Below are 14,321 nucleotides of genomic sequence, written 5' to 3'. Positions count from 1 at the left end.
CTTGAAATTTGCTGAAGCAAAAGCAAAGTTCAATTCAAAACTAAAGCGCATTCTACTCGGACTAATGGAAAGGAGTTAGAAGCAGATTGTGATGGTTACACAACGCTGTGAATGTAATCAATGTCACTGAACTGTATGTTTAAAAAAAATCATCAAAATGGCATATTTTATGTTACATTTTATCATATAATTTAAAAAAAATCAAAACAATCTTTCATATAGATCTAAGATTGGCTTGTATCATGAAAATATCATGTCAACCTTCATGGGAAATAATGTGCTATGATGCATTTCCACTGCTTTGTCCTTACCTGCTGACTGCTACAGTCCAGTCTATGCTGGATAACTATCCATAGAATGAATACCCAACCCAAGGATAATCAACAGCAATGGGTAATGGGAGATCAAGGTCTCACCCACTTTGCGCGTTCTCCAATGCAAGAAGATGGTTCTCTTTTAAGGTTTTATACAATACAAAATATTTCAAAATGAAGACAAGGAAGCTTTGACAAAACCCAAACAAAAAAAAGAGTGTATTAAATGCAAAAGTTCTTTTGGGATATTTTTCCAAAGAGTAAAAATCATTCGTGAAATAGTACACCTTCCTGTTAAACAGTTCTTAGGATTTCACACACTGATGTGCAGCGCTTAAAAATGTAACCTATACGATAATTCACAAATTGACCACATATAAAGACTTTAGATTCTATTTTTTAAAACAAAAGAATTTTTTTAAAATAAAGACTTTTGAATTTGTCAATTATTATTTTTTGTGATAGTAATAAGGATTAAAGTATTTGCTTCTTATACAACATTAGAAATATCATCTTTACCTTTAACACATCATCTATTATTCTACTTAATATCATCTATTCCTACTGATTTTATATTAGGATGGAATTTTATATTATTATAAAGTGGAATTTTTTAATGTATTAGAAATTCATTTATAAATTATATTTTGTTGAAGGTTATATCTATGTATATGTATCTGACGTGCATGACTAAGGAATTATGTATTAATATACATAATGAAGCTGAATTTAAAAGATATCATGTATAAAAGTATTAAATAAAATACTAAAAAATAGCTTCACAGTATAGCTAAGTTATACAAGTTAACTATCCTGAAGGTGCCTTTCTTTATTAGTGTATTTATTGTGAAATTTTATTCATTAGATAACTGACAAGGACTATAAATATGCATGCAAATTTCCAGTTGATATGAAGCAAAAACTTTATAAATAATGCTACATTATAACTTTAAAAAAAAGAACTAGAGAGCCTGAGGCTATTTTTTAATCAAATATTTTTATTTATTTTGTTAAGACTTTTCATTTGTTATATATATATGAACACATACCACAGGGGAGAGAAACAAATAGCATATTTATGAAAAATTTTTAGGGGGACCAGCTTGTAACTGTTTTGAGCCTGCATTGTTTTAAAGATGGTCAATACCCACTGTTTTTCTGTTATGTCTACAATTGCAGAAACACTACATATTCATTTAATAATAATAAACACTGAACTTCTTATCTCTCATTGGAGGTAATAAGACCCTCAAAAATAACTTTTTAGCTTAATTTGCACATAGGGAATTTGTCACTAAAAAATACAACCCTGTAAGCAAGGCTGACATATACTACAATTTAAGATATATAAAACCAAATCTTATGGCATTCTTAATAAAATTGAGAAATCCAATTGTTTGGCCAACATCCAAGTATGAATAAATGTATGTATCTACAACATACATATATAGCATAACATTTGTGTACACATATAATATTTACATGTCATGCAAGAGTGTATTACACAGTTAAAACTAGTCTACCACTGTTTCCATCAGAAATCCTTTATACCCACAGTTAATGTAACACTCCTCTTATTAAGCAACTCTGGTGAAAGAAAGGCTAAATAACATAAGAGGGAAAGTAGTAGAGAAAAGGCAAGGAAACAGATTTGGTTATTACTTCTTACTCCACTAGCAATCTAAGGGATCCTTCATTAGCTAAGCAGGATCAGATTCCATATCTATAAAATGAAGAAACAATCTGATAATCTTTAAGACCAGATAAAAAATTATCTACCTTTACATTTGATTTAAAAAATTAAGTTCACTTTAAAGACAAAACAAAGATACAAGGAAATTTCTCACATGCTATGCTAGATGTTTATCTATATGTAAGAGACAGGTGTCAAACAAACAAATAAAAAAAAAAAAAAACCACTAAGGCAAAGAGAAACTTTAACTCACCAGATTCCATCTGTTACATTTGAATTCATGCATAATTGATTATCCATGACTGGTAAGTTCTTTTCTCACTAGCCGACCACAGTTTTCTAAACATTATGTATTAAATCACTACTAAAGTAGACTGCATTTCAGAAACAGCAAGGCAGAATAAGAATATTTTAAATGAAAAATTACATGCCGGTTAATAATAATACAGCTGACCTATGTTTAAGGGAGAGAAATTTTAATCATGTGCATATTAAATATTAATAACCTATTCTGTTATTGTTATAATAAGGTTAAGTAGGCTTCTCCATGCTTAAGGAAAGAGAGAGAAAGAAGGAATGCATAATGGTGCAAAAAGACACAGACAGACATAAGGAAAATGTGTCAACAATAAACAAGAGGAAATGAGAAAGAAGGAAAAGATGAAGGTGGAAACTAATCTCTATGTGTCATTATGACTGCCAGAGTACTGGCAAAGAAGCAGCATCCTTTTATTTCAATTTTAATCATTTCTGAATTTTAATACCCGGCTCCTTTTGTAATTCTCCTGGCATTCCCCATATGCCTCCATCCCAGCCAAAACACCAGTGTAAATTAAATGGCAGGCAACCACACTACTGATGTAGTCTCCCCAAAGAACCTACCAGGTGACCAAAAGCAAAAAAGGTATGTCTACCTTATGGTCCCTGAGGACCTCTAGCCAATTAACTGGCTGGACATTTTTTAGTTTCTTTAATTTTGAAAAGAAGGACAGGAGTTAGGTAAGCCACAGATAGAGAATCATTAAAAAAAATAAAGCAAGCCAGTAGTAATACAATAATCAGTGACCATCAGGGCCTGGAAAAATGAGTTTGCTCTCACTGGCACTAAGGAGCATCACATGATTATTTAATTACAGCTCTAATTTTTGTCTCGTGGATGGCAACATATCAACAATTAATAGGGCAAATAGAGGAGACTGTGTTTTTAAAGAGACAGAATATGCATGATAATGTAATAGGTCACACAGCAGTGCACCACTTAAAGAATACTTTCTTTTTATGTAACTGAATAGAAATGCCTGCAAATAGCCCCACACATTTTAAAATGAGAATACATTTTAAAAGAAATGTCTGGTTTTTTTTTGTTTTTTTTTTTTTTTTGAGATAACTTTCACAGGATGATTGAACTTTTCAGGATGTTTTAGACGCAGCTAATAACCCTCTTCAAACTCTGGTGTTAGTTTTAAGAAATGGAGTGAAATCTTTGTTAATATAAGCACCCTGAATCTTAGAAAAGTTTAAAACAATGTATATAGCTACAGTAAAGAAAATGTATTTACACAAAAATTATAGCTGATATTTATTCAATGGCATCCTGGAAAAAAAAATTGTTATGATAGGAAAGAACAGGTAGAGGTTAATCAGCCTTGGGCCACTAGTCGGTGGTACTTTAGCTCTGGAATATCAGAAAGGCCACCACCTGGTGTCCTGACTGCAAGGAACTCAGGGGAGTGCTCTATGTTGACTCTGGTATAGTTTATTACAACAATCATACACCAAAGGACCATGAACCTGAACAGAGATACTTAACCTAATCCTGAAGGTCAGACAATGAGGATAAAACAGAAACCCTGGTGCTTCTGTCAAAAAAATGACAGCACACATAGTTAAAGAAGAAAAGCAGCCAATTATCCAGAAAACTGGGGCATGTGTAGATTAAGAGCTCAGATAACCCCCATAAAAACAGAACATGAGGAAGAAAAGTCTCTTTTCCCAATAAATCTTTATCGGCATGATCTACTTTCAATATTTATTCTATTATTATTTTAGTACTTCTTTCATGAATGGTTACTGTGTGCAAGCCACAGAAAGCTAGCTGATTTCCCTATTTTATGTAGCACAGGCATGTACCTTATATTTAGTTCCTTTTTGGTAGCTTAATAACTTACAGAAATAAATAATAGTAGCACATAAGAGCTTGATAAAGTGGGAATCCTAAAGCATATTTGAATGTCATAAAGTCTACAAATTCTGATTAATCAAGAAAATTCAAAGAGTGAAGCAATATGATAGAACCATCGAAAGGTAAATCCAGCTTTAAATCCTTATAGTTTCAGTCAGCTGTTGTTTTGCCATGCTACAAACCACAGCTAAAAACCAAATTTGAGATTTGAACAATGAAATAATTTTAGAAATACCATTCTGATTAGCTGCTCATATGTATTTGGAATATTAGGTTATACAGAATTGTAAAAAAAAAAAAAAAAAGAGTTGGACTCCAGAAACAGTGACTAAAATGATTCCACAAGAAGTATTAAGAGGTGCTAAGTCAACTCAATAAGCTTTTAAGCATCTTTTGTTGATCAAAGTCATCAAAAAACAAGAAAATGTGGGAATTTCCAAATACAACACAGAAAAGCTAAAATTGCTGAGGGGCAACATAAAAATCATCAAGCCAATACTGATCGCAAAGAAAGGAAAACAAGAAGAAAATTTTATAACCCTGCAAAAAGTTTTAAAATTGAGTAATTTTTGTAGAAAAACATTTTGATGATGCTGGACCAAAAAATCTTACTCCATACATTCTAAAAGAATTTTTTTTAGAGACTAGCAAGCAGCAGCTTGTATGCAAGGAGTATACATCATTCTTTTTTAACATGATTGTTAATATACAGTTAACGTCTCAAAAAGGCTGTAATTAACTGTCTACTGCTCTAATAACACTAATAAGTGCACAGTATTATTAAAATACAATGACTCCTTACAAACTAAGGCTGTCATTTTTTAACTTTTAGGATAATGTTCTAAATTGCTTTTTAGTCCTCTTAAACCACCCAAAAAGGAGCCCACCTCTAAGAGTTATTTTTTAAACACAGTTATTAAAATATTGTTCTTTCCACCCAGTCTCCAGAATCTGTCTACCATTAAACAGAATGTGTAAGTATCATTTCAATTAGTGAAAATACAAGGGAAACGTTTAACATTATTTTATCAATTCAAAAGATTCTTCTAAAAATTAGAACTGTAAACATTTTGATTTAGTACTTCATTCACTGAAATAAAATATTTTCTGGGGGAAAGAAAAGCTTGCTATATATCAAGCATCACATAGCTCTCTTGTTAATCCCCAATGATTTCCATTGTGTGGCTCACTGGAACAGGAAAATTCAGTTGCATTCAATATCAAACAGCTAATTATGGTTATGCTATATTCAAGATTACCTTCATACCAAAAAGTATCTGCATATTTCAGGTTCTATTTTATTCACAATAATTATTACAATAAAACATTTATAGCATAAAACCTCTTTTACCCTTAAAATCCTTAATATTAAAAACATTAAAAGGCCAAATTATCACTTACATGCTCTTAACAGCATATCAGAAACCATTGAGTAAAACTAAAGAGGGATCTCTAGCAATCAACTCTCCTACATGCTTGGCTTCCAGGAAAATTACATCTGAAGAATTCCCCATCATACAGAGTACTGACTACCTTTTCTTTAAATACCTCAAGGAAAGAAGGGCTGATAATTTCCCCTGGGAAATTGCTACCATAGCTTACCACCCAAAATAAAAAATGCCCACTGAAGATTTTTTTTTTTTTTTTTTTTTTTTATCTAGTCCCAAATCCTCTACAGCTGAGAAAAACCAACATCCCCAACATAGAGACCTCCCCCGGACACTAAATGCCTGTCTCTCTCTGTGGCTTGTAGCTCTAATTCTCCATATGGAACTGACTGTAGGAACTTTTCTGGCACTTACCCTCCAAATTTCACAGGCTGTTCTCCAAATCTAGCCCTAAAGAAAAGGTCTGAAAAAGTAGTCTCTGATGAGATGACAATGATGAAGTTCTCTCTGGCACTGCTAGCAAGGCAGAAGCATCCCCAAATGAGGAGGTTACCAGTTGCCTGTAAAGCAGCTGGACCATTACTGCAGTTCTGAGGGTACGTCACAAATCAGGTCATAGCTCTGGGTAGAGTCCACCCACTTCACCGGGTACACCGCCCTCTACTTCCTGCACACCTGGGGGGGAAAGGGGTTCACAGCAGGGGACCAGCTTGGGTCCACAGACATTCTAGTAAAGGCACAACCAGATGCAGCTAGACATCTGCCTCTTCTGCAAGCCTCATCTGGGGGACCTGCACCCCTAGGTACTCAAAAATGCATGCAACAATAAGCAGGCTCTAAAATGAGTGATGAGCATAATAAAATATTTGCACAGTTAAATGTTTCATCCAGCAAGATCTTTCCTCCACTGGAAACTGAACCAACTCTTAATTTTTGATTATAAGACACTTCTCTTCTAAATGTCAAATAACTGGACTGAATAAATTCCAGCAGAAACGAGGGACATAAATCCTGGGGAACCCGTTAACTAATTTTCACCTCTTATAACTAAACTGAATCACCACATAAACTGAATTACATCCTTGAAAGTCCATTGAAAGAGGTGATTATAATTTCTATTACGAACCTTAGACAGCAAACAACTGTGGAAGTGATACAGAATAACTTGAAAGAATAAAAATAGGCCAATATGCTGGAGAAATGCTACACTACTAAATCTCACCCTGAATATATATACACACAATCTGTATCTATTTACTCTGAAATGAAATATCTGATCTTAAAAAAGACTTTTAAAAAAATAAACAGCAAAAGGTACCGTTGGCATAAGTTCAAAAGTACGAAATAATGTGTGTTAATGTGTTGATCACACTCCATGAAGACATCAAGTTTAAATAGACTTACCATTGAGAATCGCAGTTAGGAATGATGTGTAAATCACCAGAGTAGACACTTTTTTCTTTGGTATAGTGAAGGAAAAGAAACTCGTGTAACAGATTTAATTTATATGCTGTATTAAGGCCATATTCTGCTCTGATGTCAATGGAATATGTGATTAGAGATTGACAACTATGAATAGACAATGAGTGTCAGAGCTTCTTTGATAATTTAAGTGAAAATGAGCATTTTCTCAAAAGTTAATCTTGAGTTTGGGAATTCAACTTGAACAGGATTTTGATGTTTCAAAGGGCTTTGAAAGAGAAGGGACCTTTACTTTAAAAGAAAACAACAAATACACTACTATTATAAGAAAGTAGGAATCTATCTTATTTTAAGTATGGCAGGTTAACAAGAAGACAAATAAAGGAGACAAGAATATTTTCAGAGGAAAGCTAAGAGAATCAATCAATCAACCAATGAGCTCCACTTAACTCCATTAAAAACTGAAGCATTCCATCTAAGACTTGGAAGGGAAGACACTTTATCACAGTTATTATCTAAGGAATCAAATAGTTAAACCTATTTGAAACTTTGTAGAAAGTCAATTTAGCAAACACACTCTTGAATGTGTTTGAACATATTTGTCCTGAGGTTGCTTTAAGATGACTATTTCAAGTGGGGGTTTTGATGTTATAGTTGAGGTATGCAAAGTAAAAGTGCATAACATTTCTTTCAACTGGTTCTCACATGACAGAAATGAGAAGATGATATTTCTCTTCTTTAAAGTTTTGCCACTGGGAAATGATAAGCAAAACTCCTCTCGACCCCTACTCCCAACCAGGAAGAGTCTGAAGCCCTGGATTATAGCACAGGTAGATATTAAAATGGAGACAGAGCCGTTATTTAGTGGTGACAAGAATATAAATACGTGCACTAACCTATAAACTGGTATTTACTTCAGGAAGGTAAGTAATATTTTTCCTCTGATTGCTGAGCTGTCAGTTTAATGCAGCGTAAATAAACAGTAGGTGCCTGCTAGCTCAAAGTAGGAAGTGTTCATTCCACACGAGGAACAGATTACTGAAGCCTGATGCTCATCATGCTGAAACATAACTTTCATTTTACCAGAAAATATACCCTACCGTGGATGATTTTTCGTGCCTGATCTATTAATTAACTTAACTCTGTTCTGTCAAAATGTAAACCAATTTGTAAAAATCATCACAGAATTTTGGAGTTTGAAAACCCAATCAATTTGAAAAGCAAGAGTAATGACTGTTTCATAATCTGATCACAAATGCTAAAAATGAATACTTAATATAATAAGCATAAGCTATGTAAAAACCAAAAAAAGACAAAAACATTTAAATAACAGAATAATCTGACTTATCTACTTCAAGTCCTCCTCCTTTGCTCATTAAAAGCAACTAGCACCTTTAATATTTGGCAACCTTGTTGTAGTTTGATCTTTTCCATATGCATGCTTATTTTGCTCTGTGCAATATCTAAAGATAAACCATTCATAAAAAATTAAGCCATACTCCCTAATCCCAATAGAAGAATTCTGAACACTCCTGAAAGAAGTGGCAACTTTGGAGATCAGATGATGACACCCTTCCTAACAGCATTCATATAAAACCTGATTTTCTTCTCATTTTATGAATGCTAGAAAGCTATGACAATATATAGCAGCTACTTTTCCCTTTAATATGTGAGTACCGAGCAAAGTGTTTTGTGGTATCATTTAAAATGCAAACTCATCTAAAAAGTATAAAAGGCAATTTGGGGAAGTTTCTATTTAAAACATGAACAAAATTCTGATAACTGATCGATAGACTATAAAGGAAAAGAGGGGTTTTAAAAAAGAATTTTTTTTACATTCAACTAGAGTATGTCTAGACATCATCTAAAGATTGATTTCGTCACATGTATTTATGTACTTCATATTAATTGCAGTCATCCAAGACAATATGTATGGAAGAAATGATATATCTCTGTAAAGAGCTTATCTATGTATGGCTCTTCTGGAAATTTACAGAGCAGATGAAAAACCACTAAAGTGCTTTATAGAGTCCCTGCTGTATATCCATGTTGTGTTTAGCTTAATAGTGTTTGTAACCAAAAGATTTTTACAATAATGAGGAACAGGTGCCTGTCACCTGACCTTTTAGGCCTAATTTACAATCCACAACCTGTCACACACAAAAAAAATAATTGAAATTCTACTCTAGAAATTTCAGTCTTTGCTAATGTAACGTAGTGTTTCTTAACCATCACTCAGCACATCATATCTTATTCAATCACAGGCTTATATAGCTGGCAACAGACTTCTTGGCAGAAATAAACCAACACTCATTTTGTTGTTGTTCTTGATTAAGATGCTGGGAGACAAAAGAACTACTTTTGTAGGTTATCAACCAAAGAATATATTAATTTATTACAACTGAACAAAAGGCATTCCTCTTGAATACTTTTACATACAAAGAACTATTATTTATTACATATTTCAGCTTGTGGGAAAATGAGGAATGCATTGATTCTGGAAATAACTATTCAGACTTTTGGAAGTTCTGTAGGTCTTCTTTATCTCCCCTCCACCACCACATTTTAAGGAGCTAGTTCTTTAGGAGGGAAATCCCTGTTCTTTTTCATCCATCATTTGCATTCATTATTCAGAAAGGAATACAAAATTGAGCAGTGGTTTTATTTCTCTTGCATAATCTTGTTACACGTAGCCATAGTCAAATTTAACAATGCTTTGGATTTTGTAGGTACTGTTTACATTTTATGTATAACATGTGACTGAACATAACTCTACATTAAAAATATTATTTCCATTAGAAAAGAATATAAAGTAGCAGGAGTCAAATGTGATGAAGAATAAACATATTTGGTATATTTATAAAAATGTATAGTCACTTAAGATGTACACAAATAGGATACATCTTTTGTTTCTGTTACATGTTACATAGTATGCATACTGTTGGAAGTGTATTTAATAATGTGCTCAAGCAAGTTAATTAAAGTATTTATAACTGGTGATTGTGTTAAACACTTGGAAAGGTAGTGAAAGATAGAGTCAGTTACTTCTGCTAACTAAAGTTGAAATTATGCACTTATTATAACCTTTTCTAACAATGTGAGAAAAACAGAGTAAATATATTAAATTTGTTTCACAACAGATGCTTAGGTTGTTAATATTTAAGATGCCTATTCATGCTATTCCTGTCTGCACATTTGTCAAAAATGTAAGCTTGAATGCTAATGTTTGCCAGCAGACTGGAGCAGCCAGTATATGAATGTACTACTGTTCTACTAAAATAATATGCAATTGAAATAAAGGACTGCTGCTAAATCATAGCACTAGTACCACACAAGAGATTAATAAAGGTTTTTAAAGGAAACACCTCAACCTTGGCTTTCTTCAGACTTAAAATGGGAGTTTATTTATTATTTATTTATTTACTGCAGCATCATTCGACTATAGAATAAATTTCACATTCTCAAAAAATTCACTTTAGATGGGGTGTAAATTTCAATAAAGTTTCAACGGGTGAGTTACTCTGTCAACCTCAACAAACACTGTAAATTTCAGGGACTGCTTAGGACAAACCTGACACAGAGCAGAGGCGTTTTACTCATCTTGCTCCTCTCCTCTCTCCTCTTGGAAAAGTCAAGTCCTCTGGCCTCCAAGGATGCAAGCATGGAACCTCAGTCATTCGGGGCAGAAAGGTGGTCTCCAGGGAATCGGGCTTCTTTCTGTTTTCCCTGTCTCTTTTTACAACCATGTGGAGTCCAAAGTCTTACACCATTTGCCTAGAAATTCGGTCTACCGCTGAGAAAGTTCACTGAGGAAGGGCGCTGAGGTCAAAGTTGCCAACCAGGGCACTCTGAGAGATGACCCTGTGGTCGACACTTGTAAGTGAAATTTGGCCCTCGTGGAGGCTAGAGCCAAAACCTCCGCCCAGAACTCTATAGGGCTCATCTCTCTTGGTCTTTGGGGGTCATCCTAAGAGGGTCCCGCTCAGTGCTTTCCGCCGGTATGCACGTGTTACTTATTCCCTGGACCTGCCACCTGCCTGCTGTGACCCTCTCATTGTGATTTCCCAAAACCCGGGGTTCTGCCGCCCCGGGAGCTTCTGCAGTAGAGAAGCCCTCGGAGAAGGCCGCTGCGCTCCGGTCAGAACAGTAGAAAGGGAGACGTGCTGCAGACCCCGAAGCTGCACCTGTGATGTCCCGGCCCCGGCTAAGAGGGCAGCACTTCCTCCTGCCTCCAACTCGACTCCAAACCCGCATTCACGCTAGCAGCCCCTCCGGGGCCCACTTCCCTATAGCCAGCGAGGGCTCTGAACATAAGTGCTTGCAAACTCCCGGCTCCAACTTGAGCGCCCCAGTGCCCGAGCGGCTCCCGGGACGAAGAAGTTGCCACAAACTTCCCGGGTCCCTCTCCGCTGCCGCTTAAAACCAGTCGCGCTGGCCGGGAGCAGAGGAAGGTGGAGATGGGCTGGGAAAGGATGCTGAGCCGACTCTCGATCTGGCGGGGGAACGTTTCCATCCCCCCAGCCCACTCCACCCGGCACCTTGCTGCCTGCCCGGCTCTAGGGCGCACAGAGAGGTTCCCCCTTTTCCCGTTTGCTTCCTTCTGTCTTTTTTCGCTCCCCCTTTCTCTACTAAAAGAGACCGTATCGGTGACCTGAATGAGTTTGTTCAGCCAAGATCTGTCCGGCAGGTGTGTTAGTGTGTCCACACCCCGAGAGAAACGAATGGCATCTTCAAGTCCCCCATCCCGACCGCTCTCCCTCACTCAACCGACCCACCCCTCCGGGATCCTTCAGCGCGCGGGAGAAGGGCTTGAAGACCCCTGTCGCCTGGCGCCCAGGAGAGGTGAGCTGAGCCGCCCCAACCAGGGGCGCCGAGGGTGGGTGATACAGAGAAGTTTGGATCGATTCCGGAAAAAGACAAGAGACGTAGATAAAAGAGCATAAGCAGCATGGGGAAGGAGAGGCAAAAGAGCTGAACTCACTCAGGCATGAGCGTTGGGGGCAGCGGTGGCTGTCGAGTGCGGGCCCGAGACCAGGAACGGCTCCCCGGACGGGCGCGCCGGCGTCGGACTTCCGAGGCGGCGGCTACTGCCTCGTCTGCGGCCGCCGCCGAGCTGCGGCTGCCGCGGAAGTTAATTGCAACTTGACTTCAAGTTGTCTTCTTTCCCCATCCGAAGTGGGCGTTTAAAGGGGAGAGCGAGGCGAGGAGCAAGCGAGCGAGCGCGCGGGGCCGAGGGAAGGAAGAGGAGAGGGGAGGGAGGAGATGTTAACGGGGGGGAGGGGGAGGGGGCGGTGGCGGGGGCGGGAGGGGGAAGGGGCCGGCGGGAGCTGCTCTCGGCTCGGCGGTCGCGGCGCCCGCAGTCTGGAGGCGCACCGGAGCGTCCGGGGCGCCCCCCGCGGGAGCCCGCGGCTACCCGGGGCGCGCATCCAGCCGCGGCGCCTTGGGCCGGGCACGCTGCGCCCCGGGGATCTGCGGACCCTGCGCCGCCGCCGCCGCCGCTTCGGAGCTTGTGCTGCACGGGCTGGCCGGCCGAGCGGCCAGGGCCCGGACCGCCTCCCTGCGCCCGCCGCGGCTTCTCCCCCTGGCGGTGGGAGCCTCGGCGGCCGCCGGCTACACTAGGCGCACTGGAGCCCGAGCCGAGCCGAGCCCGAGCCGCGCCGCCACTACCGCCGCCGCCGCCTCTCCCGGGCGCCCTCCCAGGGCGCGGGCCGGGATGGGGGGGTGCGCCGGGCCGGAGTAGCGAGGGCGGGCGAGGGGCGCGCACCGGGGTTGGCACTGAAGACCGGACTCCCAGCCGCGAGGGGTAAGTGTGGGCGCTTGGGAGTGCGCTTGGGGGTGAGCGGCGCAGTTCTCGACGCCCGCCAACCCTGCCCCCTCACCTCTCTTAGGCCCCCACCACGGCACCCCCTCCTCTTGCCGCCTGCGGCTTCCTCTTGTTGTTCGCTGTTTGGCTTGGCTTTTGGGGGGTGGGGGGAGAGGAGGGGAGGGTGTAGTGTGTGTGCCTGCGGAGTAGGAAGTCAGGTAAGAGGCTTCGAAGCACCCCCCAACCTAACCTGCGTGGGGTGTATTGCTCCCCACTAGGGGCATGTGAGCCAATTTATTTTTCTTGTCAATATTCGGTTGAGATAATCTGTACTAGAGGGCCTCCTTCCCTTCAGCCTCCTTCATGGCATTCTCATCCCTCTCATCGCCTCCCCCCATCTAGGAGCCCTGCACCCCAACTGAGGAGCACGTGGCAGAAGGAGAATGAGCAGGCCCTCTCTTGCAGACCCCCACGCTGTACCTCAGTGCATTTGTTTCAGCATTTATCCTCATGGTAGCCGCTGTACTTTTCAACCCACTGGAAGGAGATGCCTAAGCTGATGAACAGTTTCTCCCAAGAAGCTGGGGGCAAAGAATGGAAGGAATGTAGATTTCATTAACTAGTGACTCTGGAGATGCGGGCTAGGGGAACCTTCCCAAATGGGAAAAATCCAAAGATTTCTGAAAGACCAGGATAACTGGAGGCTCAGAAACCCAGGTTAAGAAACTGGAACTGGATCAACCTTAACCCTCTCCCCCCTGCCAACCCTGTCCCCTAGCTCTAAGGAAGCTAACAGGTCTTTTGTATTGTGTCGCCTTTGGAGAATTTGCATAGAGTATGACAACAGCAGATTACTACTGTTTACTCAAAGTTAAGGGGATTGCAGAAAGAGAAAACATACTTTTTCTCTTTGTATGCCGTGTGTTTGGCAAGGAGTGGAGTTGTTAGGTTCAGGGCATGAACTGCAAAACATCAGTTTATAACAATAAAGACTGTAAAGCCGCCTAGGTATATTTTTAGAAGCTGTACTTTCTTGAGTTCCTTTCATACAAGGCTTGCTCTCTCATTAAGTCCCCATAAATAATTGTATTTAGAAGGAAACTACAGAAGCAGGAGAGAGATTGCTAAGATTTCCATCCTGCCAGTGCAGAGCACTGTTTGCTGGGAAGTTCCTGGAAAGTGACTGTGGGCTGAGAATTCAGTTTTTCCTAAAAGCTCTGTTAGGTCCTCTTCTGTCAGATGCCTATGAATAAAACACGCTGGGAAAATCCTGATATCTGTGCAGTCTTATTTTATCTTTTACACAGTGGTTGATTTGCGTTTCAAGCTCTGGTAACAAACACATCAACTGTGCTGTATTTTTATGTGGTTTTTCTAAATAAAGGAGAATAGCATGTGCATTCATGCTGCTTTCTGATATGCACCCCCACCTTCTATCCAGGGATATTGAACTTACTGGAATTTACCCATCTTTTTCTATTGATCATCATTTTCTGCAGAGACAATTCCAAAGACACAA

The 14,321-nt window shown here is 39.4% G+C and overlaps 1 protein-coding gene across 1 annotated transcript; it reads left to right on the top strand.

Moving 5' to 3' along the window:
* Positions 1-11,986: 11,986 nt before the first annotated feature.
* Positions 11,987-14,051, top strand: LOC308643338 (uncharacterized protein; the record flags this gene model as incomplete). Its single annotated transcript, XM_081283231.1, has 3 exons — positions 11,987-12,129; positions 12,176-12,802; positions 13,205-14,051. The coding sequence occupies 3 exons, from the start codon at positions 11,987-11,989 to the stop codon at positions 13,317-13,319; spliced, it is 885 nt and encodes a 294-aa protein (XP_081139357.1). The 3' UTR covers positions 13,320-14,051.
* Between the last annotated feature and the right edge of the window lie 270 nt (positions 14,052-14,321).

The sequence above is a fragment of the Spermophilus citellus genome, assembly GCF_964194105.1.
Source record: "Spermophilus citellus genome assembly, chromosome: 3".
Classification (NCBI taxonomy): Eukaryota; Metazoa; Chordata; class Mammalia; order Rodentia; family Sciuridae; genus Spermophilus; species Spermophilus citellus.
The sequence above is the reverse complement of the archived record's forward strand: the minus strand, read 5'-3'. Positions and strand labels throughout refer to the sequence as shown.